Here is a 27,404-nt window from a genome sequence, read left to right on the forward strand (position 1 = left end):
GGTCTGTAAATTTTATCATAGGTACACTTCAACTGTGAGAGACGGAATCTAAAACAAAAATCCAGAAAATCACATTGTATGATTTTTAAGTAATTCATTTGCATTTTATTGCATGACATAATTATTTGATACATCAGAAAAGCAGAACTTAATATTTGGTACAGAAACCTTTGTTTGCAATTACAGAGATCATACGTTTCCTGTAGGTCTTGACCAGGTTTGCACACACTGAGCAGGGATTTTGGCCCACTCCTCCATACAGACCTTCTCCAGATCCTTCAGGTTTCAGGGCTGTCGCTGGGCAATATGAACTTTCAGCTCCCTGCAAAGATTTTCTATTGGGTTCAGGTCTGGAGACTGGCTAGGCCACTCCAGGACCTTGAGATGCTTCTTACGGAGCCACTCCTTAGTTGCCCTGGCTGTGTGTTTCGGGTCGTTGTCATGCTGGAAGACCCAGCCACGACCCATCTTCAATGCTCTTACTGAGGGAAGGAGGTTGTTGGCCAAGATCTCACGATACATGGCCCCATCCATCCTCCCCTCAATACGGTGCAGTCGTCCTGTCCCCTTTGTAGAAAAGCATCCCCAAAGAATTGTTTCCACCTCCATGCTTCACGGTTGGGATGGTGTTCTTGGGGTTGTACTCATCCTTCTTCTTCCTCCAAACACGGCGAGTGGAGTTTAGACCAAAAAGCTCTATTTTTGTCTCATCAGACCACATGACCTTCTCCCATTCCTCCTCTGGATCATCCAGATGGTCATTGGCAAACTTCAGATGGGCCTGGACATGCGCTGGCTTGAGCAGGGGGACCTTGCGTGCGCTGCAGGATTTTAATCCATGACGGCGTAGTGTGTTACTAATGTTTTCTTTGAGACTGTGGTCCCAGCTCTCTTCAGGTCATTGACCAGGTCCTGCCGTGTAGTTCTGGGCTGATCCCTCACCTTCCTCATGATCATTGATGCCCCATGAGGTGAGATCTTGCATGGAGCCCCAGACCGAGGGTGATTGACCGTCATCTTGAACTTCTTCCATTTTCTTCCAGTTGTTGCCTTCTCACCAAGCTGCTTGCCTATTGTCCTGTAGCCCATCCCAGCCTTGTGCAGGTCTACAATTTTATCCCTGATGTCCTTACACAGCTCTCTGGTCTTGGCCATTGTGGAGAGGTTGGAGTCTGTTTGATTGAGTGTGTGGACAGGTGTCTTTTATACAGGTAATGAGTTCAAACAGGTGCAGTTAATACAGGTAATGAGTGGAGAACAGGCGGGCTTCTTAAAGAAAAACTAACAGGTCTGTGAGAGCCGGAATTCTTACTGGTTGGTAGGTGATCAAATACTTATGTCATGCAATAAAATGCATTTTCTGGATTTTTGTTTTAGATTCCGTCTCTCACAGTTGAAGTGTACCTAGGATAAAAATTACAGACCTCTACATGCTTTGTAAGTAGGAAAACCTGCAAAATCGGCAGTGTATCAAATACTTGTTCTCCCCACTGTATATAACACAGGAAATCACATTTTTGACTACACTGGGCTTTTATTAGCTCATCCTAAAGCCATACAGTCCACTCCATACAGACCCTACCACCACATCCATGTCTTCTCTCCACAACCTTTCCATGGGGACTGTGTTGAGTGACAGTAAGAGTTCACAAGTGCTTCCAGCGTCTTACTCCACCATCTCTTCAACCATAATGAGCCAAAGGAGACACTCCCCCCCAGCTCTGGCCTTGAGATATTAAGGAACAAAAAAGAGCGGGAGGGAGCACACATCTGCATCTGTTTCCTTGGCAACGGCTTGCTCTGTCTCCCTGCCACCGCGGAAACCAGGCTCTAGGGAAAGCAAGCACTGAGCCGCACAGAAGCTTGCTCCCTGGAGAGCAGCACAAGCAGTTCACACACACAGCTCGCTGGCTACGACCCCAAGGGAAAAGTGTGTGTGTGTGTATCTGCGTGTGTACAGCAGCACCCAGCACCCGTAGTCTGAACTCTGGGATCTACTGACCAGGGTACCATGCTACTCTACTGGTTTCAGAGTGATGTTTTGTTATGTACGAATGTGTACTTAAATTTACACACAATCGTTTTTCCTTATATTTGTTCAAGTTACATGAAGGTATATCATCGCTAGAATGATTTGCTAAAGTGTCGCCCCATCAGTCGACTCTCTTGGCTAGAATTTCTTTGGACATCTGAGTAACTTCACAAATATTTTCACACTTCTTCTGTCTTTCCTTCCCAGGAATGTGAACAGAATGTTAACCATTTGGATACAGTTATATGAGTGAAATTCGATAATCCACTGTTTGTTCGGACCACTTATCATGCAGAAAGCAATCTTCCTCTACAATTCAGTTTTCATTTTCCCTGTCAAGTATTTGATCAATTCTGACTGTAACACGTCACTCAAGGGCAGAGCTGTTCTAGTCTGTAGACAGCAACAGATAGGGAAGCCATCTTGACACCAGCTGCTATCTGGTTGGGGATGATGTTGGGGAGAGACACATTCTGTTGTGTTGATACATTTGCAGTTACATGACACTCTAATGAACTTACTTCCAAGAATATTAAATGTGTGCATGTCAACAAAACCATGCAGTGCCTTACAAAAATGTACCATGGTAGTACAATGAAAGAAATACCATGGTACTATCATGTTTTTTTGGTCACTACCATGGCAGGAAAATACCATGGTACTGTTGCAATACCATGGTATTTTCTTGCCATGGTAGTGACCAAAAACCCATATTTCTTTCATTGTACTAGCTACCATGGTACACAAATGAAAGTATTACACCTTTTTCACAGCAACTATTTCCCTTTGTCTTTGATGTTACAGACAAACTAGGACCAACAATACTAGCCTGCTTCTGACTTTATCAGAAACATGCCCATACTGATATATAAATACATCAATATAATACCAACCAAACACTTTTGACCTTGGTGGGTTTATTTATTTAATGCATTATACTGCCGTTGTGCAATGGTAACGCACAATTAATAAAGATGGTACCATATGATAATTATTGGTACCATTTATCATAATTGTGAGTTACCATGGTAGAATGTATGATGCCGGTTAAAACCATGGTATTTGCATGATCCACATCTACCGTGGTATAAATGATGCAATACCATGGTATTATTTAGGTGCATGGCAGTAACATCATACTTCAAAGCTAAAACCATGGTACATTTCCATGATTCAGATTTATACCATGGTATAAATTATGCAGTACCATGGTAATATCTAGGTGTAATGGCAGTACCATGGTAGTACCATCATACTTCAAAGCTAAAACCATGGTACATTTCCATGATTCAGACTATACCATGGTATAAGTGAAATTACCATAGTAGTACCATGTTATGAATGAAAGTACCATAGTAGTACCAGGGTAAATTTTTGTAAGGGGTGCCGTAATGCTTTAATCAGTGAGTCCAGGTCACATGGTCAGAAATCGCCTGACCCTTGATTGACCCTTGATTAAATAACACTTGATTTGTGACACGTGTGTTTGTGTGTGTTTTTCTGCAGAAACACTGCAAAGGACAGGCCCTTCTGGACATGGTGTGTGAGCACCTCAACCTGCTGGAGAAGGACTACTTTGGCCTGATGTACAGCGATGCAGAAAGCCAAAAGGTCAGTGCCTTGTCATGGAGCTACTATGACCATTCATTTACCACTCCTCTTTTTCCCTCCTTTCCTCCCCCGCTCTCTTTCTCTCCCCTTCTTCCTTCTTCCTCTCATGCAATACTGTCTTCAGAAAAATCTCCATTCCTCTCACCATAATAACAGACAACATAGCAGGAGGAGGAAACATCAGAAAACATGGTGCCCTAAGCTGGAGATGGAGGAAACATCGGAAAACTCCTTAGAAAACATTTGCACACTTCATCATCATAGCCTACATTAGAAATTACATCTGTTGACTCTCCAAACGACACCAGGAAGGGTAATTGTATTAGAATGGATGTAATTAGTTATTACGCCACTGGCTAAGATTTGGCATTGAGACATAACTGAATAGTCATGACAGTCAACCTGTATTAGCTGGTATTAGGGTTGTTTTGAGGATGTGTGTTTTGGGTGTACCCTACCTCTGTACACCTCACCTCCAGGCCAGGTATGTAATGAGGCCCGACTCCACGAGGGGGCAATAGGGGGCTTAGCCCCATCAGTTGAAACTTGTGCCCCCTCAGTTTAAGTTTTATGTCCCTATATAAAAATAGCAAAAAAGTCCAAATGATTAAGTGACAAGGTTGATGCAAAATCTGTTGAGAAGGAGAGGGTTGAGGAGGAGGCTTGAAGTGCTGGACATCTTATTATGACATGCATTATCTGAATTAAGTCCACAGAATTATACCTAGGAGTAGCGGCTTCTATTAAGGAACTTTTAATGTCTTTTGAGCTAGCTAGCTAACAAGCTTGAGCAAGCTAGCTTGCTAGCTAGCAAGCTTGTGTGCACAGCTGCACCAGAATTAAAAACACGTCTTACCTTTTTGTAGTTAATAAATCCAACGTAAAACGTGATAACTAGGCCTAAAGTATCCTTAACTACCATTGAAAACATTAATCCATTCTTCTCTAGCTAATAAAAAATCTCTCTCACTATCTTCTGAATCACGCTCATAACGTCAGTACAGTAGCCTATGCTTTGGAGGGGGAGGGGAAGGTGGCCTAAACACACACACCGGCAAAGATTTTCAGCTGGCAGGCAGGCAGACACTGGAATAAGTTTCTCAGTGACATAGTCAGAGCTTTGCATAGGTGCTTTGTTGTGTTTTTTTGTGGGACTAGAAAAAAATGCCTGGAACGTTAAATAATGTTATTAACCGGTTCCCATGCTTTTAAAATAACGGTTCTGTTCCGGAACAGTTTTGATCACTTTCGTTTCCGTTTCTGTTCCTTGAAAAATGTTGTTATTTTCCGGTTTTTGGTTCTGTTCCCTGATCCGGTTCCAACTCCTATTCAGTATTTTTGTTTGCATGGATGAATAACTAGGCTACTACTTTCAGCATTTAGTTTGCATTATTTTGGTAAGACAGTTGTGTGTACGGCTGGGTTCACATTTGTAATAGGTGAATTACCCTATATACACTATATATACAAAAGAATGTGGACACCCCTTAAAATTAGTGGATTTGGCTATTTCAACTACACCCGTTGCTGACAGGTGTATAAAATCGAGCACACCGCCATGCAATCTCCATAGACAAACATTGGCAGTAGAATGGCCCGTACTGAAGAGCTCAGTGACTTTCAAAGTGGCACCGTCATAAGATGCCACATTTCCAACAAGTCAGTTTGTAAAATTTCTGCCCTGCTGGAGCTGCCCCGGTCAACTGTAAGTGCTGTTATTGTGAAGTGGAAACGTCTAGGAGCAACAACGGCTCAGCTGCAAAATGGTAGGCCACACAAGCTCACAGAACGGGACTGCCGAGCGCTGAAGCGCGTTGCGCGTACAAATCGTCTGTCCTCGGGTGCAGCACTCACTACCGAGTTCCAAACTGCCTCTGGAAGCAACATCAGCATAAGAACTGTTCGTTGGGAGCTTCATGAAATGCGTTTCCATGGCCGAGTCGCCGCACACAAGCCTAAGATCACCATGCGCAATGTCAAGCGTCGACTGGAGTGGTGTAAAGCTCGCCGCCATTGGACTCTGGAGCAGTGGAAATGCATTCTCTGGAGTGATGAATCACGCTTCACCATCTGGCAGTCCGACGGACTAATCTGCGTTTGGCAGATGCCAGAATGCTACCTGCCCGAATGCATAGTACCAACTGTAAAGTTTGGTGGAGGAGGAATAATGGTCTGGGGTTGTTTTTCATGGTTTGGGCTAGGCCCCTTAATTCCAGTGAAGGGAAATCTTAACGCTACAGCATACAATGACATTCTAGACAATTCTGTGCTTCTGACTTTGTGGCAACAGTTTGGGGAAGGCCCTTTCCTGTTTCAGCATGACAATGCCCCCGTGCACAAAACAAGTTCCATACAGAAATTGTTGGTTGAGATCGGTGTGGAAGAACTTGACTGGCCTGCACTGAGCCCTGACCTCAACCCCATCGAAAACCTTTGGGATGAATTGGAACGTCAACTGTGAGCCAGGCCTAATCGCCCAACATCAGTGCCCGACCACACTAATGCTCTTGTGGCTGAATGGAAGCAATTCCCCGCAGCAATGCTCCAACATCTAGTGGAAAGCCTTCCCAGAAGAGTTGAGGCTGTTATAGCGGCAAAGGGGGGACCAATTCCATATTAATGCCCATGATTTTGGAATGAGACGTTTGACAAGCAGGTGTCCACATACTTTTGGTAATTTAGTGTACCAAAGCAATAAAAAAAAACTGTAAGAGCTTGTATAGATCTCAGCAGTTACAGAACAACATGTTGTGACCTGATTTGTCACAAGCAGTTGAGGTGTTGGAGCCAGTTCTCTCTGGAGAAGAGAATAAAGTCTGTGTGTGTGTGTGTGTGTGTGTGTGTGTGTGTGTGTGTGTGTGTGTGTGTGTGTGTGTGTGTGTGTGTGTGTGTGTGTGTGTGTGTGTGTGTGTGTGTGTGTGTGTGTGTGTGTGTGTGTGTGTGTGTGTGTGTGTGTGTGTGTGTGTGTGTGTGTGTGTGTGTGTGTGCGTGCGTGCGTGCGTGCGTGCGTGCGTGCGTGCGTGCGTGCGTGCGTGCGTGTGTGTGTGCGTGCGTGCGTGTGTGTTTATGTGTGAATATGAAACAATAGCGGTAAACACAATAAATGCTGAAAGATGTTATTTTTTCACAGCATAGGGACCTCAGAGAGCAGGTAGGCCCCCTCTTCAATATCAGGCTTATCTCATGGTAGCCTATACTGTCTGGGGTCCTCAGTGACTCTAAGCCAAACAAGATGTGATTAAAATGTCCTTACCAGCTAGCACATTCCATGGTTCCTTGGAAGTTGTGGGAATGTACGTTTTTGGTTTCCCATTCGTTCTGGGAATGAAGTCAAAAGTTTCCTGACCGGTAAAAAGGAATGTTTTTTAAATGTTCTGAGAACAGAAGTGAACATTTAGCCTGTTCTGGGAACGTACAATTTTAGGTTGCAGGGACACTGCTAGCTTAGGTTAATTGTTTTGAACTCCAAGCAAAGAAATTAAGTTGCTTAGGCATTAATCATGCAAATACATTTCTTTTTTATTGTGGCACAGCGTCAGTGAGATTCAAGTACTGAATTAGTCCACTGCACCACCAGGATGGCGCTAGCAGGCCATCTTTTTCTTTTCATACAAAGCTGTTCATTTTAGTCTATTCAAACAGACCCAAATTAAAAGGAAACAAGCACTCATTAAGATCAGGTGTGGCCAATTACTGGGTGCGGCCAAGAAAACTGAACACAATAAGATAGAGGATAGAGAGAGTTGAGTTGATGCTGAAACGGGAATGTACTGTATATGTTTTAAATAACATTCTTAAAACATTCTATGAATGTTACTAAAGTTTTCTTGTGTTTTTTATGGAAAGTTTTCTTAATGTTCTTGGAACAATTTGAGAACATGACTATAAATAGAACCATGAAGAAACTTGTAGGAAACGTTACTCTGAAGTACTGAAATTCCCACAGAAGAAAATTTTCTGAAAGAATTGAGAACATTCCCAATGTTACACCAGTTGGAGAATGTTCCTAGAACCACTGGCGTACCGGGCACCCTCGCAGCCCCCGCAAGGCAGGGGCACGAGCTCTGGGGCCCATTTTGACAGTAACCCTCCAAAAAGTCATTAATAAACCTTTTTAATTTCTATATGTACTTGGAAGCCAAGTGTTTGTTTCTTGGGCTTCAGGAATGTGACAAAAAAGTGAAAAAGATTGAAAAGTATGAGGGGATATCAGTGAACAAATGCCGTGTGTCAAGGCTACGACGGCGCCAGTGCAATGAGTGGAGCTTACTCAGGTATTCAAAAGTGCATATCAGACCGAGAGCCTAATGCTTCTTAGGTAGCAGAAGCGACATGGGATGGTAAAAACAGCTTGATTGCCATAGCAACATCAGGGAAACTGGGCAGAAGGGAGTTGTGCTTCAAATACAGCAGTTCTGTAACATCTTTAATGGAGCCTCTCATTCTCCTCAACATGTTACGGAAAGAGATGAACTGTATAAGAAGCTATGGGGACAGGTCGTCTGGATACTGGACGGTCAATAAATTGGCAGATGCAAACAGATTATCATCTTGAGCAGACAACAGTTCTTGAGGTCTTGAATAAAAAAGCTGTTTGCGATTTCATTCATACAGGTGAACTGGCGTTTAAGTTCTGTGGTTGCAATATCAACAGTCCCTTATCTCTGGTATATCTGGGCATGCATCATTCTAGACTAAGTTTACATTTTGTGTAGCGCAAAGGACATATAATGCACAATGTCTCAGGAAAGACTGTCTGGGTTGGCAATAATCTGTTTCACCTGTCTTGTGCTTGTCTCCACCCCCCACCAGGTGTCTCCCATTTGTCCCCATTATCCCCTGTGTATTTTTCTGTTTGTCTGTTGCCAGTTCGTCTTGTCCCTTCAAGTCCTACCAACGTGTTCCCGTGTTTTCTGTGCTCTAGTTTTTGCTTTTGCTAGTCTTCCCAGTTCTGACCTTTCTGCCTGTCCTGATCCTGCCTGCCGTCCTGTACCTGCCTGACTCTGATTTGGATTATGACTCATTGCCTGCCTTGAGTTACCTTTTGCCTGCCCCTTGTACTATAATATACTCTGAGACTCGTACTATCCGCCTCCTGTGTCTGCATCTGGGTCTTAGCCTGAGCCGTGATAATTTAATTTAATTTACCTTGAATATTGCAGCCAATTTGTGTAGGCTTTTAGCCAGACAAAACCCGCTTAGTTCAACAATGAATAGTGGTTGAATTTATCCTCAAGCCGACTACTTTTTTTCCAAGTCGTTTGGCTATTTGATGTGTAGTTTTTATTTTAAAAAGTTTATAAATAGCAGCTAAATACGGTATATAGCTATAGATAGGACACTGCATAATGAAATAATCCCTAGTAAACTAATGTTTTAAGGGTTGACTGACTGTATTATTTGGCATTAATAGACTGGTTTCTATCAACTTTCTATCCAAGCTGGGAGAGAGCGTGAGGACGCAGGTTCAGGTAGCCTATACAGGACAGTTGTGTGTGTGTATATATACATATAAAATCAATTGGTAGCTGATTAGTATGCTGTTGCATCGAACTCCGACCTTGCGGGAGGTCCAGAGAAACAGCGTTACGCCAGTGCCTAGAACATTACCAAAATTATAATTCAATGTAACCATGTTTGAACTTTTAGGAAACGTTCTGTTAAAGTAATGAAATATCAAGAAAATAATGTTATTTTGTCCATTTCCTTAAAGATGCATTGTGCAGAAATCGCTCCGCCATTTCCTGGTTGCAAAAATTCTATTACTTTGCCTAATTTCAGTTTATGTGACAAAACAAGCAAGTATAGTGTAGATAATCATTGTACCATCTAAACCGTTGTGAAATACCTTTTCCATAACCAAAAATATTTTATTTCCAACTGTATGAAGCTGATGTACAAAACTGAAAGTAAAAGACGCCAAAACTAAACTTAAGAATGGGAAGCATAGAAATAGCGCACATAGAACATACCTACCTTTTCTTAGACTTCCTTTCAACGAGAATAACAGCTCTATAACACACTTTTCTATGAGAATTTGGTCGGGTCGCCCGAAAAGTTACATATTGCAGCTTTAAATGTGCTGAGAATGTTCCAAAGCCAAGCAACTATCCTGCACCATTCCCAGAACGTTGTGGGAAGATTGAATGCAAAATATCCCTAAGACAACCAGGCTCTCATCAAGTGCTAAGAAACATATGGTTCACAGAACATTATGTGCTAGCTGGGTTCTCAGACACTCCTCTCTGTCTCTCTTTGAGGATATTATCTCCACAGCATTTGGAAGAACATTAATTGTGTTTATGATTGCTTTGTGAACTATGACTGCAGAGCGTCCTTGTAGCAGAACAGTGAGAACAGTTGTTATTCCTGATGGAGTGCTCTACAGATGTCACGCCCTGGCTCTGGGGACTCTTAAATGTTGAGCCAGGGTGTGGATTTTTCTATGTTTCGTTTTTCTATGTTTTCGTTCTAGATCGTTTTGATCTATGTTGGCCGGGGTGGTTCCCAATCAGAGGCAGCTGTAGCTCATTGTCTCTGATTGGGGACCATATTTAGGCAGCCTGTTTTGCACTAGTCTTTGTGGGATCTTGTTCCGTAAGGTTTGTTTTGGTGTTAACCTAGGACTTCACGTATCGTTTGGTTTGTCGTTTAGTACATTAAATAAAGTATGTACGCTTATCACGCTGCGCCTTGGTCCGTGTCTTCAGTCGACGATCGTGACAACAGAGAGGAAACAAAAGAGCCAGGGCCTTTTTTGTAATTATATTAAAATTAAAATAAATTACATTATTTAGCAGACGCTCTTATCCAGAGCGACTTACATGAGCAATTAGGTTTAAGTGCCTTGCTTAAGGGCACATCGACAGATTTTTCACCTAGTCGGCTCGGGGATTAGAACCAGCGACCTTTCGGTTACTGGCACAACGCTCTTACCCACTAAGCTACCTGCCGACCTCAGTGGTTGAGTGGTCTTTGGTTCAGTAATTGAGTGGTCTTTGGCCCAGGCCGACGTTAGATAGATTCTTGAGGATAATAAATGACTGCTGCTCATTAAGGTGTTTAGCACGCTGATTCAGCACCAGAGAACCAAAGCTTTTCTCTGTCCTGGCACCCCAAAGGTGGAACCAGCTTCCCCCTGATGCTAGGACAGCAGAGTCCCTGCCAATCTTCTGAAAACCTCTGAAACCCTGAAATGTCTGAAACGCTTCAAAGAGTATCTTAAATAAGACATGTCAGTCTAGTAATTTCAGTCGCCCCCACTCCCCCCCCTTTTCCTACTAGCACTGACTTTGCTGATAACTTCTATATTGAGGAAAAATGTACTTACTACGACTGTGATATGTGGTTTTCTCACCTAGCTATCTTAAGATGAATGCACTGTAAGTCGCTCTGGATAAGAGCGTCTGCCAAAGTACTCAAATGTAAATGGACCTCACCCGGGGTGTGTGTGTGTGTGTGTGGGTGAGAGAGAGAGAGAGAGAGAGATTGTATGTGATTGGATCTCAGTTTATTAGTGTGTATTTTTGCAGGTGTGTCTATTTTTCAGGTTGTGTGATCTGAAATTGGCAGGAACACGTGTGGTTTTCTAAAGATGGTGTTGGAGACTGCTGTGCTGTTTCAACCTTTTCCACTCCTGATTTCACTCTGGCAGAAGTGATAGTGACTGCCAAAAAGACTTTCAGCATTACTAAGCAGCTGGGATGTGCCACTCAGGCTCGGGATGCTGGGAAGCTCACTTTTTGTGTTATTATCCATGCAATAGGCGTATTCACGCTTCCTGTTCAACTAACAGTACACAAGCATGGTGTTATTGTCAAAGGGCAGGGCATGATCTGAGAGATTTCACAAGGGACACGAGGGTGTGCATTGAATGAGGACGTTTTATTAACACAAGGCAGCAGGAGGAGATCTGTCCAAAACAGCGTCTCTCGTGGTGAATGATGTCAGTGTACAGATCTGGTGTGATACAAGCTGATAGGATTATTAACTGGCCGGTGGTAATTTACTGTTACAATGATGAAACAGATGCTGGGACTACCACTCTCATCTCCTCATGCTGAAAGTCTCAATGGGGGAGGGTTCCTCCTGCATCCCTCTCCTCCTCCTTCTATTGAATCATATGCAAATGCTTTCACTAGAATCACCATCTGCAATTAGAGCTGCAGAGTGAATTAGAGTGTGGCAACAGGGTGTGCATTAGCCACATCTCTCACAGACACGTGGGAATTATTTCTCTCTCTCCTATATGTCTTTCAGAATTGGTTGGACCCCTCCAAGGAGATCAAGAAGCAGATGCGCAGTGAGTATCCTCGGCCCACACGCAGCACACACATCATGACAGTTGTTATTCAAATTTATAAACCGGGTGGTTCGAGCCCTGAATACTCATTGGCTGAAAGCCGTGCTATATCAGACCGTACACCATGGGTATGACAAAAAAATACTATTTACTGGTCTAATTACGTTGGTAACCAGTTTATAATAGCTATAAGGCACCTCGGGTTTGTGGTATATGGCCGTTATACCATGGATAAGGGCTGCATCCAGGCACTCCATATTGCTTTGTGCATAAGAACAGCCCTTAGCCGTGGTATATTGGCCATATACCACACCTCCTCTGGCCTTATTGCTTAAGTATATACTGTTTGTATATGGAATCTGCTAAGTACTTATGCAGTAGAATGAGAAGCTTTAGTCCTACTATGGTAGACGATATAATGAGTTTATGTTTAACAAAAGTATGTTACTATGCTATTGTTGGAGCCTGTTGCCACAAATATATATTTATTGTGACACATGTTATGGTGATTTTATGGCTATGTCATACATGTGACCCTGGCCGTGACCCCACTCTCCGAGGGTGTCTCAGGGGGAGTTGGGATATGCAAAAAGCACATTTCCAATTCACACATGTGTATTAATACACACTTATACATGTGTTAAATAGGACACATATAAGCACCCACCTAATTATTACTATTATTATTATTACTATTATTAGTATTATTATTATTATTATTATTATTACTATTATTATTATGATTGCTATTATTATTACTATTATTATTGTAATTATTCTTATTATTACTAGTATTATTATTACTAGTATTATTAATATTATTATTGTTATTATTATTATTACTGTTATTATTATTATTATTATTATTATTATTATTATTATTATTATTATTACTGTTATTATTGCATGTGTGATACATGTCCAGTCCACATGGGCAGTAAACTCATCGGATCTCCTCTGTGTCACTCCTCAGCTGCTCCCTGGCACTTTGCCTTCTCTGTCAAGTTTTACCCTCCAGACCCCTCCCAGCTAACAGAGGACATCACCAGGTACTGTTGTACAGCAGGGCAGCGTAAAGAGGCCCCCATAGCATTCCTACATACTGTATACAGTACATTCAAAAAGTATTCAGACCTCTTCCATTTTTCCACATTTTGTTACGTTACAGCCTTATTATAAAATTGATTAACTAAATGTTTTTCCTCATCAATCTACACACAATACCCCATACTGACAATGCGAAAACAGGTGTTTAGAAATAAAAAACACAAATAACTTATTTACATAAGTATTCAGACCGTTTGCTATGAGACTCGAAATTGAGCTCAGGTGTATCCTGTTTCCATTGATCATCCTTGAGATGTTTCTACAACTTGATTTGAGTCCACCTGTGGTAAATTCAATTGATTGGACATGATTAGGAAAGGCACACACCTGTCTATATAAGGTCCCACAGTTGACAGTGCATGTCAGAGCAAAAACCAAGTCATGAGGTCGAAGGAATTATCCGTAGAGCTCCGAGACAGGATTGTGTCTTGGCATAGATCTGGGGAAGGGTACCAAAACATTTCTGCACAATTGAAGGTCCCCAAGAACACAGTGGCCTCCATCATTCTTAAATGGAAGAAGTTTGGAACCACCAAGACTCTTCCTAGAGCTGGCCACCCGGCCAAACTGAGCAATTGGGAGAGAAGGGACTTGGTCAGGGAGGTGACCAAGAACCCGATGGTTCACTCTGAAAGAGCTCCAGTTCCTCTGTGGAGACGGGAGAACCTTCCAGAAGGACAACCATCTCTGCAGCACTCCACCAATCAGGCCTTTATGGTAGAGTGGTCAGACGGAAGCCACTCCTCAGTAAAAGGCACATGACAGCCCGCTTGGAGTTTGCCAAAAGGCACCTAAAGGACTCTCAGTCCATGAGAAACAAGATTCTCTGGTCTGATGAAACCAGGATTGAACACTTTGGCCTGAATGCCAATCGTGACGTCTGGAGGAAACCTGGCACGATCCCCACGGTGAAGCATGGTGGTGGCAGCATCATGCTGTGGGGATGTTTTTCAGCGGCAGGGACTGGGAGACTAGTCAGGATCGAGGGAAAGATGAACGGAGAAAAGTACAGAGAGATCCTTGATGAAAACATGCTCCAGATTGCTCAGGACCTCAGACTGGGGTGAAGGTTCACCTTCCAACAGGACAACGACCCTAAGCACACAGCCAAGACAATGCAGGAGTGGCTTCGGGACAAGTCTCTGAATGTCCTTGAGTGGCCCAGCCAGAGCCCGGCTTTGAACCGATCGAACATCTCTGGAGAGACCTGAAAATAGCTGTGCACCAACGCTCCCCATCCAACCTGACAGAGTTTGAGAGGATCTGCAGAGAAGAATGGGAGAAACTCCCCAAATACAGGTGTGCCAAGCTTGTAGAGTCATACCCAAGAAGACTCGAGGCTGTAATCGCTGCCAAAGGTGCTTCAACAAAGTACTGAGTAAACAAGTACTCTGTCAAACAACAAACATTTGTACAGAAATACTTTTTACGATTGTAATCATTTACAGTGCATATTTCACTGCAGTCAACAAATTCAAAAACGTACTCTATTTAGAGGTTTAGCTGCATTTGAAATTCCACTGGCTGTTATGGATTAACTTCTCAACATTCTTGTCGGAGCTTGCCTTTGGTGAGACCTTATTTGAACATCTCCCTCTCCCTCTGTCTTGCCCCCCCCCCCTCTCTTTCTCTATCTCTCTGTCTCTCTCTCTCTCCCTCTCTCTCTCTTGCCTCTCTCTCTCCCTCTCTCTCTCTCTCTCTCTCTCTTCTCTCTCTCTCTCTCTCTCTCTCTCTCTCTCTCTCTCTCTCTCTCTCTCTCTCTCTCTCTCTCTCTCTCTCTCTCTCTCTCTCTCTCTCTCTCTCTCTCTCTCTCTCTCTCTCTCTCTCTCTCTCTCTCTCTCTCTCTCTCTCTCTCTCTCTCTCTCTCTCTCTCTTATGACAGGTACTACCTGTGTGTTCAGCTGAGAGATGACATGTTGTCAGGTCGTCTGCCCTGCTCCTTCGTGACCCATGCCCTGCTGGGTTCCTACGCCGTGCAGGCCGAGCTGGGAGACTATGACACCGACGACCACGGCCCCGACTACGTCAGCGACTTCCGCTTCGCACCCAATCAGACGCGAGAGCTGGAGGAGAGGGTCATGGAGCTCCATCGTAACTACAGGTAGGAGTTATGGTCAGGGTCAAGAGTATCTTCTTACCACCAGAAAAATGACTAGGGTCACATGATCAGAATAAATGCTCTTGGCCCAGTTAGGTTTATTTAAGTTGCATGTTTGTGTTAAATCCATTTAGGTTACATCCATGGTGTAGTGGTGCCTGGAGAAGTGGGTATACTCTAATTTTGACAACAATTTACTAACTGGCCCGCCTGGCGAGGGAAAGGCGCCCTGTTTCAAAATTCTATTTTTTCCTATAGTTTTTTCAGGTTTTCACTCCCAAAAAGGATGTACAGTGGGGAAAAAAAGTTTTTAGTCAGCCACCAATTGTGCAAGTTCTCCCACTTAAAAAGATGAGAGATGCCTGTAATTTTCATCATAGGTACACGTCAACTATGACAGACAAAATGAGAATTTTTTTCCAGAAAATCACATTGTAGGATTTTTTATGAATTTATTTGCAAATTATGGTGGAAAATAAGTATTTGGTCAATAACAAAAGTTTCTCAATACTTTGTTATATACCCTTTGTTGGCAATGACACAGGTCAAACGTTTTCTGTAAGTCTTCACAAGGTTTTCACACACTGTTGCTGGTATTTTGGCCCATTCCTCCATGCAGATCTCCTCTAGAGCAGTGATGTTTTGGGGCTGTCGCTGGGCAACACAGACTTTCAACTCCCTCCAAAGATTTTCTATGGGGTTGAGATCTGGAGACTGGCTAGGCCACTCCAGGACCTTGAAATGCTTCTTACGAAGCCACTCCTTCGTTGCCCGGGCAGTGTGTTTGGGATCATTGTCATGCTGAAAGACCCAGCCACGTTTCATCTTCAATGCCCTTGCTAATGGAAGGAGGTTTTCACTCAAAATCTCACGATACATGGCCCCATTCATTCTTTCCTTTACACGGATCAGTCGTCCTGGTCCCTTTGCAGAAAAACAGCCCCAAAGCATGATGTTTCCACCCCCATGCTTCACAGTAGGTATGGTGTTCTTTGGATGCAACTCAGCATTCTTTGTCCTCCAAACACGACGAGTTGAGTTTTTACCAAAAAGTTCTATTTTGGTTTCATCTGACCATATGACATTCTCCCAATCCTCTTCTGGATCATCCAAATGCACTCTAGCAAACTTCAGACGGGCCTGGACATGTACTGGCTTAAGCAGGGGGACACGTCTGGCACTGCAGGATTTGAGTCCCTGGCGGCGTAGTGTGTTACTGATGGTAGGCTTTGTTACTTTGGTCCCAGCTCTCTGCAGCTCATTCACTAGGTCCCCCCGTGTGGTTCTGGGATTTTTGCTCACCGTTCTTGTGATCATTTTGACCCCACGGGGTGATCGAGGGAGATTATCAGTGGTCTTGTATGTCTTCCATTTCCTAATAATTGCTCCCACAGTTGATTTCTTCAAACCAAGCTGCTTACCTATTGCAGATTCAGTCTTCCCAGCCTGGTGCAGGTCTACAATTTTGTTTCTGGTGTCCTTTGACAGCTCTTTGGTCTTTGCCATAGTGGAGTTTGGAGTGTGACTGTTTGAGGTTGTGGACAGGTGTCTTTTATACTGATAACAAGTTCAAACAGGTGCCATTAATACAGGTAACGAGTGGAGGACAGAGGAGCCTCTTAAAGAAGAAGTTACAGGTCTGTGAGAGCCAGAAATCTTGCTTGTTTGTAGGTGACCAAATACTTATTTTCCACCATCATTTGCAAATAAATTCATTAAAAATCCTACAATGTGATTTTCTGGATTTTTTTCCCTCAATTTGTCTGTCATAGTTGACGTGTACCTATGATGAAAATTACAGGCCTCTCTCATCTTTTTAAGTGGGAGAACTTGCACAATTGGTGGCTGACTAAATACTTTTTTTCCCCACTGTAAATACAAAGATGTGATGTTCTAAGTCCACAATAATGCTCTTAAACAAAATCTGGAAACCATTTTTGAGGTCTGGGAATTTCTTTGGGGTGAGGGTGATGCTGCCCTTTAATTCAGCTGTGCACCTATCAAGAGACAGTTTGGCTAGCGGTATTTCTATAGGCCAACTATACAACAATGTTGGCCTACAGTGTACATGTGATGACAGAGTTTGAAAAATGAATGCCCTCCCATTGATACAAATCATCACGATATCATTCTGCCAGGAGGCATACTTTGCAGTCAGCATTTAATTGGGAAGGTTTTTTGGGTAAGCCTTTACAAATATTCATTCAAACAGAGCATGATGACTGAATTGCGCATTGCAAAGATTTATCCAAGTGTAACAGGTAGGAAATACCTGTTTTTGTAGGGGTTTTCTCAGATCAGCCTTGGTAGGTTGAGCCACAAACAGAAATGTGTCCCTGTTGCCCAACACATTTAACCTCACGACATTACTTAGTAGTAGTGGCACCTTTCCTAATAGTATAGGGTGAAAAGTTAAAAATAACTCACTGTATACAGCCCCTCAGATGATGTGGTTAATAGCATGGAGCATCCACCTGCAATACATCCCAGTACCTAAAACAGGTTAGGCCCCCTACCCCAGGTTAGGACCCCTACCCCAGGTTAGGCCCCCTACCCCAGGTTAGGCCCCCTACCCCAGGTTAGGCCCCCTACCCCAAGGCAGTTGTAATGAAAAGACAGTTCTGCTTTAAAATAATGACAATATATTGTCCGTTTTAGGCAACAACACAACAGGCACAATTTCATAGTTCACACAATAGCCTACTCAAATAAAATAAAAATAAAATGTATTGGCCACATGCGCCGAATACAACAGGTGCAGACATTACAGTGAAATGCTTACTTACAGCCCTTAACCAACAGTGCATTTATTTTTAATAAAAAAAGTAGAATAAAACAACAAAAAAGTGTTGAGAAAAAAAGAGCAGAAGTTAAATTAAATAACAGTAGGGAGGCTATATATACAGGGGGGTACCGGTGCAGAGTCAATGTGCGGGGGCACCGGCTAGTTGAGGTAGTTGAAGTAATATGTACATGTGGGTAGAGTTAAAGTGACTATGCATAAATAATTAACAGAGTAGCAGCAGCGTAAAAAGATGGGGTGGGGGGGCAGTGCAAATAGTCCGGGTAGCCATGATTAGCTATTCAGGAGTCTTATGGCTTGGGGGTAGAAGCTGTTGAGAAGTCTTTTGGACCTAGACTTGGCACTCCGGTACCGCTTGCCGTGCGGTAGCAGAGAGAACAGTCTATGACTAGGGTGGCTGGAGTCTTTGACAATTTTGAGGGCCTTCCTCTGACACCGCCTGGTATAGAGGTCCTGGATGGCAGGAAGTTTGGCCCCAGTGATGTACTGGGCCGTACGCACTACCCTCTGTAGTGCCTTGCGGTCGGAGGCCAAGCAGTTGCCATACCAGGCGGTGATGCAACCAGTCAGGATGCTCTCGATGGTGCAACTGTATAATTTTTTGAGGATCTGAGGACCCATGCCAAATCTTTTCAGTCTCCTGAGGGGGAATAGGCTTTGTCGTGCCCTCTTCACGACTGTCTTGGTGTGTTTGGACCATGATAGTTCGTTGGTGATATGGACACCAAGGAACTTGAAGCTCTCAACCTGTTCCACTACAGCCCCGTCGATGAGAATGGGGGCGTGCTCAGTCCTCTTTTTTTCCTGTAGTCCACAATCATCTCCTTTGTCTTGGTCACGTTGAGGGAGAGGTTGTTATCCTGGCACCACACGGCCATGTCTCTGACCTCCTCCCTATAGGCTGTCTCATCGTTGTCGGTGATCAGGCCTACCACTGTTGTGTCGTCGGCAAACTTAATGATGGTGTTGGAGTCGTGCCTGGCCATGCAGTCATGGGTGAACAGGGAGTACAGGAGGGGACTGAGCATGCACCCCTGAGGGGCCCCCGTGTTGAGGATCAGTGTGGCAGATGTGTTGTTACCTACCCTTACCACCTGGGGGCGGCCCGTCAGGAAGTCCAGGATCCAGTTGCAGAGGGAGGTGTTTAGTCCCCGGATCCTTAGCTTAGTGATGAGCTTTGAGGGCACTATGGTGTTGAATGCTGAGCTGTAGTCAATGAATAGCATTCTCACGTAGGTGTTCCTCTTGTCCAGGTGGTAAAGGGCAGTGTGGAGTGCAATAGAGATTGCATCATCTGTGGATCTGTTGGGGCGGTATGCAAATTGGAGTGGGTCTAGGGTTTCTGGGATAATGGTGTTGATGTGAGCCATGACCAGCCTTTCAAAGCACTTCATGGCTACAGACGTCAGTGCTACTGGTCGGTAGTCATTTAGGCAGGTTATCTTACACGTCCTGGTAATCCGTCTGGCCCTGCGGCCTTGTGAATGTTGACCTGCTTAAAAGTCTTACTCACATCGGCTACGGAGAGCGTGATCACATAGTCATCCGGAACAGCTGGTGCTCTCATGCATGCTTCAGTGTTGCTTGCCTCGAAGCGAGCATAGAAATGGTTTAGCTCGTCTGGAAGTCTTGTGTCACTGGGCAGCTCGCAGCTGTGCTTCCCTTTGTAGTCTGTAATAGTTTTCAAGCCCTGCATTAAAGTCCTACTGTAACCTACCTCACGTGCACGTGTAGCCTAGCTTGAAGACAACCAATGAAAACATAGCAATACAACCTAGCAGTCTTACAGCATTTATCTCAGATATAATATATATATAATATAATATAATATAACAATAATAATAATAATATAATATGCCATTTAGCAGATGCTTTTATCCAAAGCGACTTACAGTCATGCGTGCATAATTTTTTTTGTGTATGGGTGGTCCCGGGGATCGAACCCACTACCCTGGCGTTACAAGTGCCGTGCTCTACCAGCTGAGCTGGTAGATATCGCAATAACAAACAAACAAACAAACAAAAATAAAGAATGACACCTGTTACTGTGTTCATGGAGTCTGTATGAGGGCTGGCAGGGACTAAAATAATAGAAGTAGTCTGCAATGTTGTCACGGTAATATTCTTCTCCTTTGAATGGCTAATTAGGCCTAAATGTTCATTATTAACAGTGTCCCTTCTTATCCTTGCACTACTATGTAATGTCAAACAACTGAAAAGTCCACAACTTTAGATGTCCTCTTCTTTCAAGACATAAACAGAAAGTTCAATTACTTCCACGGAAATCTTTTATAACTAAATCACTTCAACTCACGGCTCTCCTCTGATGTCGGTATCAATTCCTTTGATGTCCATCTCTCCGGTGGGTAGCTAGCTAGCATCACTCTGGCTGGTAGCTAGCTCCATCGATTGAACTCAAATTAATCCCGAAGGTGAAAATGACAGCCATTCGGTATCCTGCAAAATAGTCTCCACTACACTACTGGTTGCATCTCCAGCTCTCATTCATATGGAACCATTGGAGCCTGCTGATAAACCTTCAGACAGTGTCCAACAATACATCATACATATGTTGACAAATGCCACCACATTGCCCTGGCATCTGTCATGGCTGTCTACATGGAGACCTAGCCAACACTGTCAACACTTCCCCAGTCTCAGGGTCTCCTCCCTCCCTGTCCCGGCAAGGCAACAGCGCTTGTCTCTTGGCCAAAGGTGGAGGAAGAGACATGGGAATGGATATACAGTGAGGGAAAAAAGTATTTGATCCCCTGCTGATTTTGTACGTTTGCCCACTGACAAAGACATGATCAGTCTATAATTGTAATGGTAGGTTTATTTGAACAGTGAGAGACAGAATAACAAAACAAAAATCCAGAAAAACGCATGTCAAAAATGTTAGAAATTGATTTGCATTTTAATGAGGGAAATAAGTATTTGACCCCTCTGCAAAACATGACTTAGTACTTGGTGGCAAAACCCTTGTTGGCAATCACAGAGGTCAGACGTTTCTTGTAGTTGGCCACCAGGTTTGCACACATCTCAGGAGGGATTTTGTTCCACTCCTCTTTGCAGATCTTCTCCAAGTCATTAAGGTTTCGAGGCTGACGTTTGGCATCTCGAACCTTCAGCTCCCTCCACAGATGTTCTATGGGATTAAGGTCTGGAGACTGGCTAGGCCACTCCAGGACCTTAATGTACTTCTTGAGCCACTCCTTTGTTGCCTTGGCCGTGTGTTTTGGGTCATTTTGTCATGCTGGAATACCCATCCACGACCCATTTTCAATGCCCTGGCTGAGGGAAGGAGGTTCTCACCCAAGATTTGACGGTACATGGCCCCGTCCATCGTCCCTTTGATGCGATGAAGTTGTCCTGTCCCCTTAGCAGAAAAACACCCCCAAAGCATAATGTTTCCACCTCCATGTTTGACGGTGGGGATGGTGTTCTTGGGGTCATAGGCAGCATTCCTCCTCCTCCAAACACGGCGAGTTGAGTTGATGCCAAAGAGCTCAATTTTGGTCTCATCTGACCACAACACTTTCACGCAGTTCTCCTCTGAATCATTCAGATGTTCATTGGCAAACTTCAGACGGCCCTGTATATGTGCTTTCTTGAGCAGGGGGACCTTGCGTGCGCTGCAGGATTTCAGTCCTTCACGGCGTAGTGTGTTACCAATTGTTTTCTTGGTGACTATGGTCCCAGCTGCCTTGAGATCATTGACAAGATCCTCCCATGTAGTTCTGGTCTGATTCCTCACCGTTCTCATGATCATTGCAACTCCACGAGGTAAGATCTTGCATGGAGCCCCAGGCCGAGGGAGATTGACAGTTATTTTGTGTTTCTTCCATTTGCGAATAATCGCACCAACTGTTGTCACCTTCTCACCAAGCTGCTTGGCGATGGTCTTGTAGGCCATTCCAGCCTTGTGTAGGTCTACAATCTTGTCCCTGAAATCTTTGGAGAGCTCTTTGGTCTTGGCCATGGTGGAGAGTTTGTAATCTGATTGATTGATTGCTTCTGTGGACAGGTGTCTTTTATACAGGTGATAAACTGAGATTAGGAGCACTCCCTTTAAGAGTGTGCTCCTAATCTCAGCGTGTCTGATTGAGAATGGGTCAAATACTTATTTCCCTCATTAAAATGCAAATCAATTTATAACATTTTTGACATGCGTTTTTCTGGATTTTTTTGTTGTTATTCTGTCTCTCACTGTTCAAATAAACCTACCATTAAAATTATAGACTGATCATTTCTTTGTCAGTGGGCAAACGTACAAAATCAGCAGGGGATCAAATACTTTTTTCCCTCACTGTATCAGGCCTACCACTAAAATATTAAATTATTTTATGTATTTTTGTTTTGTTTCAGGGGTATGACTCCAGCTGACGCAGAAATCAACTTCCTGGAAAATGCTAAGAAGCTATCCATGTATGGGGTGGATCTCCATCATGCCAAGGTATGCTGTTACATCAGCCTGATCAATAGATATAGACTTCGATTTCGGAGGTTTGAAAATGTCCAGAGAATGTTGATATAGGCCTTCCTCGGCACTCACAAAAACAAAACAAAAAACAATTGCCCAGCACTGGGCGCACACTCATGATGCTCAGAGCGCGCTGCTTAGATCACTGCGCCACCGCAGTTCACAATGTTCTAGCAAGCCGTGAGAATACTTTATGATACTTTGAGTTGTTTCTGTTTTAACCCTGTAACCATGTGGAATGAACCCTGTAACCACGTGGAATTAACCCTGTATCCACGTGGAATTAACAGTGTAACCACGTGGAATTAACCCTGCAACCACATGGAATTAATGCGTAAAACATAGACGTTCATCCATAATACGTTGAGTTTCGAAGGGAAACTATGAGATCTTATTGGTTACATGTGACATTTGGTGAGTCTATGCTTCTATGTGACTGTGCAGGATTATTTATATTACCCTATACACCAACATATTACTTTATGATATGAATATGTTTCCTTTCCTTCCCTCTCTTCTTCCTCTCTTTTCATCCTCCTCTGCGCCAGGATTCAGAAGGGATTGACATCATGCTGGGCGTGTGTGCCAACGGGCTCCTGATATACCGCGATCGCCTGAGGATCAACCGCTTCGCCTGGCCAAAGATTCTCAAGATATCCTACAAGAGGAGCAACTTCTACATCAAGATCCGGCCCGGAGAGGTAAGCTGAACCAAATGAGGGAATGGCTGCACTGTAGATGACGTATAAACTCCTTACAAAATGATGCTTTGAGACATTTATGCACTCCATAATTACTGTTATAACTGGAAGTACGGTCAGTTAAAGACTGTGAGGAAACTGGTGTCTGGTCAGTTGGACTGAACAGAGAACTAACCACGTGGAATTAAATAAACTTTGTGGAAAATGTTCTTTGGACCATTGCTCTGGAACAAGCTGGACTTATCTACATGACAGCTAGCTAGCATGTCCACCTTCAAACAGTGACAATTGTTACTGAGTGGACTATCCTGGCTAAATAAATAAAAATGAAAAATGAAATGAGAACTGGAAAATCGTATTCCCCCCCCCAATTTTGCTGCTCCACAGGCTTAGAATCTATAGCCTGCCTCTCTCTCTCAGTCCCTGTTCAGTTCTTGCAGCGCTGCAGCCTCAACCTCTGCAGCCTACTGAGCTGAGCCCCAGCCCAGTGTGACAGGCTGTCTGGCCAGGCCTTCTGAAGTGACAGAGCCCCATAGTGAGCCAGTGGAAGAGAGGGATAAAGGGAGCTTTTAACACAGCCAGCGCAGCTGCAGCAGCACCCAGAATATAGAGATGAAAAGTATAAATATAGAGCCATGAAATTCCACCCTCATGTTTGTCCCTACTGTCTGAAAATTGCAGTTTCTTAGCCCTTTGCTCAGCTCAGTGCAGGAATCTGTCTGGTGGTCACAGGACTGTAATTTCAGGGAGAGCAGATTACTATACTCTTAGAAAAAAAGGTTCCAAAAGGGTTCTTCAGCTGTCCCCATAGGAGAAACCTTTTTTGTTTCAGGTAAATCTGGAACCATTTTGGGGTCCATGTAATGTAGAACCCTCTTTAGAAAGGTTTCTACATGGAACCCAAAAGGTTTCTACCTTACACAGAAAGCGGCACAGGTCCTAATCCAGGCACTTGTCATCTCCCGTCTGGATTACTGCAACTCGCTGTTAGCTGGGATCCCTGCCTGTGCCATTAAACCCCTACAACTTATCCAGAACGCTGCAGCCCATCTGGTGTTCAACCTTCCCAAGTTCTCTCATGTCACCCCGCTCCTCCGCACACTCCACTGGCTTCCAGTTGAGGCTTGCATCTACTACAAGACCATGGTGCTTGCCTACGGAGCTGTGAGGGGAACGGCACCTCCTTACCTTCAGGCTCTGATCAGACCCTACACCCAAATGAGGGCACTACGTTCATCCACCTCTGGCCTGCTAGCCCCCCTACCTCTACGGAAGCACAGTTCCCACTCAACCCAGTCAAAGCTATTCGCTGCTCTGGCACCCCAATGGTGGAACAAGCTCCCCCACGACGCCAGGACAGCGGAGTCACTGACCACCTTCCGGAGACACTTGAAACCCTACCTCTTTAAGGAATACCTGGAATAGTATAAAAGTAATCCTGCTTTGGAACAGGCGTCCGGGGGTTTACAGCAGTGAACAGTTTCACACTGCGTCTGTTTGCTTAGAGCTCATTGCATCTCCTGAGTGAACAGCATATAACTTCAAATTGTGACAGTTTGGAATATGAAATAAAGTGATGATGCATTTCAAGGTTGTTTTTAAGAATGTATCATGTCATTCAAAACTGCTGTCACTCCCTCATACACTCATATATGTAACCACAATAAACACCTGCTCCTCTCTCTTTTCCCTCCCTCCCTCCCTCCCTCCCTTTCTGTCTCCCTCTCTGAAACCAGTACGAGCAGTTTGAGAGCACTATTGGCTTCAAGCTTCCAAACCACCGGGCGGCTAAGAGACTATGGAAGGTCTGCATCGAGCACCACACCTTCTTCAGGTATCTTTTCCCTTCAAGGAGTAGGACTCTCTTAAGTTACACCTGGCAAGCCATTTCTCCTCAAGTCCTCTTCATCTTTAGGCAGCCAAATATAGCTACCATCTTACCACTCACATCCCTCCTGTCCACATCTCTCTGTAGCTTTTTCCCAGCAGCCTCCAGCACCTGCTGTATCCCACTACAGGAGAAGCTAAGGAGTGATTAGAGCACATCTTTGATCAGGGCTCCGTCTACCTGTAGGCACCATCCACAGCAGCATTTTATTCCACAGCAGCCAGCACTACACTGAGGCTCAGGGTGTTTCCCTCTCTGTTTCCTCCTCATTTTACGACTTGTGTCTCTGGTGTTTCTCTGCCCCTGTTGCCTCAGGCTTTGAGGAATTCACTGTAAGGGAAATAGGGAACCACATAGTATAGAGCAATGTTTTCAACACTAGTACTGCCCCAGTGCAAAGAACAGAGTCCACTGTTCTCAGTATTTTACAAAGTGATTTACGACATCCAGTAACTAATCTCATACTAACATCTGGTCTTTCTCTCAATCGTACTGCTGTAAAGCAAGGATGGTGAATTTCTCTTTCCCCAGTATTTTAAGTTAACCCTTGTTGTTTTTATACTGTTGCAACCAAAATGCCAGGCAATCTCCAGGTTAAAGTCTTCAGAATTAGGGCTGATGAATTCCTCTCTGTCTGTGGACTATAACACCTCCAGGTTAGTGTCTCCAGAGCCTCCTCCAAAGGGCTTCCTGGTGATGGGCTCTAAGTTCCGCTACAGTGGGCGAACCCAGGCCCAGACCCGGCAGGCCAGCGCCCTCATAGACCGGCCCGCGCCACACTTTGAACGCTCCACCAGCAAGAGGTACCTGCTGTCCCGCAGTCTGGACGGAGGTAGGTACCATGGTGGTGTTCCTCAAGGGCTACTCACACAACGGACAATTGTTAAAAGTGAAAATATAGAATGATACATTAGTGGCTATGTGATATGTTTTCATACCTTAAGACAGTGTCTTAAGATGTAGATGTGGCCATATACTTACTGAATGTATATCTAATGCTGGACTGTTCCCTCGTAATAAAACAGTCCCACTGTGTCTTGGTCTAACTAGCAGAGTTCTCCCGGCCAGTGTCAGCCATGTGTGACAACCAGGATGGTCTGTCCCAGCGCAGTGGCAGTGAACACCCCCACCTCCACAGCCCCTCTGGGGACGAACAGGAGACAGAACTGGAACCACCCAGTTTGGAGCAGGACCAAGAGGAGGATCAGGATGAGGAACAGGATCCAGAGGAATACCATGACCAAGAGGACGATGAGGATGGTGTCACCTCCCCCAGCAAGAAGAAGGAAATCAAGGTACTGTTAGGGTTAGGGTTATCAAGGTACTGTTAGGGTTAGGGTTAGGGCAGCGTATCCCAAACTCGGTCCTCAGGACCCTAAGGGGTGCAAGTTTAGTTTTTTGCCCTAACACTACACAGCTGATTCAAATGATCAAAGCTTGATGATTAGTTGATTATTTGAACCTGCTGTGTAGTGCTAGGGCAAAAAACAAAAGATGCACCCCTTGGGGTCCCCAGGACCAAGTTTAGGAAAACCTGGGTTAGGGAAAGGTACTGTTAGGCAGATGGGAGGAATGGTTGAGAGGGTAGCTACATGACTTAAGATACTGTGGTGGTCATATCTGGTTCAGAGGGTAAATGGCCCAACCTAGCCTGGTTGATTGATCTGTATGTGCTTTAGCCAACTCCTCTAACATTCCCTCTACCATGACATAGGAGTTTGATAAAACACAAACAGATCTGTGGACCCAGGCTCAGCCTACATGTTTCTCAGAATCAAAAACATTCACATTCGATGGTAAGTGCCTCTCTAGGATGGAAATAGGCTGTAAGTAATGATAAGATGCAGTATAAGTAGGATGATACCTATGGAAGCTTAGAGAGACACACAGCCTGTGTTGATATGATGTTTGTGTCAGTGCAGATAGTCAGATGGCAGTAACTGCAGGGGTGCTGCTGGTGCTAGAGTACTGCTGGAACTTTGTGTACCACTGTGGCATTCCCTGCTGGGGTTTAAAGCTAAAGATTTCAAGCAAAACTAACTCTGCTCCCTCTATGCCACTCAAAGGCTTATAGGCTAACCAGTATGGCTCACTACCCACACTGATTGCTGTATCGAACCATCACTTCTCTCTCATAATGCCAAGCCAACCTAACTTCTCCTGCTGCTGTTCTTTCTTGCTCTCTCTCCCTGTCATTCACTAACATGTTCTCTCTCTCTTTAACCCTTGCTGGCAAAAGGAGGATTCTGGGTCCCCACTTGACAATATACAGGAGGTATTTGGTGTCTGGTGGCCTGTCTCTCTCTCTGTCAGTCTGTCTGTCTGTCTGTCAGTCTGTGAGATGGCTCTATGCCTACTGGTCTTTTTGTGTTCAGTAAT

General features: G+C 44.2%; 1 protein-coding gene across 1 annotated transcript in view; it reads left to right on the plus strand.

Annotated features, from left to right (window-relative positions):
- The window catches only part of LOC311138343 (uncharacterized protein), an 81,983-nt gene that overhangs the window by 12,258 nt on the left and 42,321 nt on the right, over positions 1 to 27,404 (plus strand). The window contains exons 3-11 of the mRNA XM_084173013.1: positions 3,539 to 3,643; positions 11,903 to 11,945; positions 12,919 to 12,994; positions 14,935 to 15,153; positions 22,322 to 22,409; positions 22,985 to 23,137; positions 24,874 to 24,971; positions 25,682 to 25,857; positions 26,076 to 26,320. Of these exons, the coding sequence (XP_084029139.1) occupies positions 3,539 to 3,643; positions 11,903 to 11,945; positions 12,919 to 12,994; positions 14,935 to 15,153; positions 22,322 to 22,409; positions 22,985 to 23,137; positions 24,874 to 24,971; positions 25,682 to 25,857; positions 26,076 to 26,320 (1,203 nt within the window). The remainder of the gene's footprint in view (positions 1 to 3,538; positions 3,644 to 11,902; positions 11,946 to 12,918; positions 12,995 to 14,934; positions 15,154 to 22,321; positions 22,410 to 22,984; positions 23,138 to 24,873; positions 24,972 to 25,681; positions 25,858 to 26,075; positions 26,321 to 27,404) is intronic.

Source organism: Coregonus lavaretus (genome assembly GCF_964263955.1).
Source record: "Coregonus lavaretus genome assembly, chromosome: 12".
In the NCBI taxonomy this organism is placed as follows: domain Eukaryota; kingdom Metazoa; phylum Chordata; class Actinopteri; order Salmoniformes; family Salmonidae; genus Coregonus; species Coregonus lavaretus.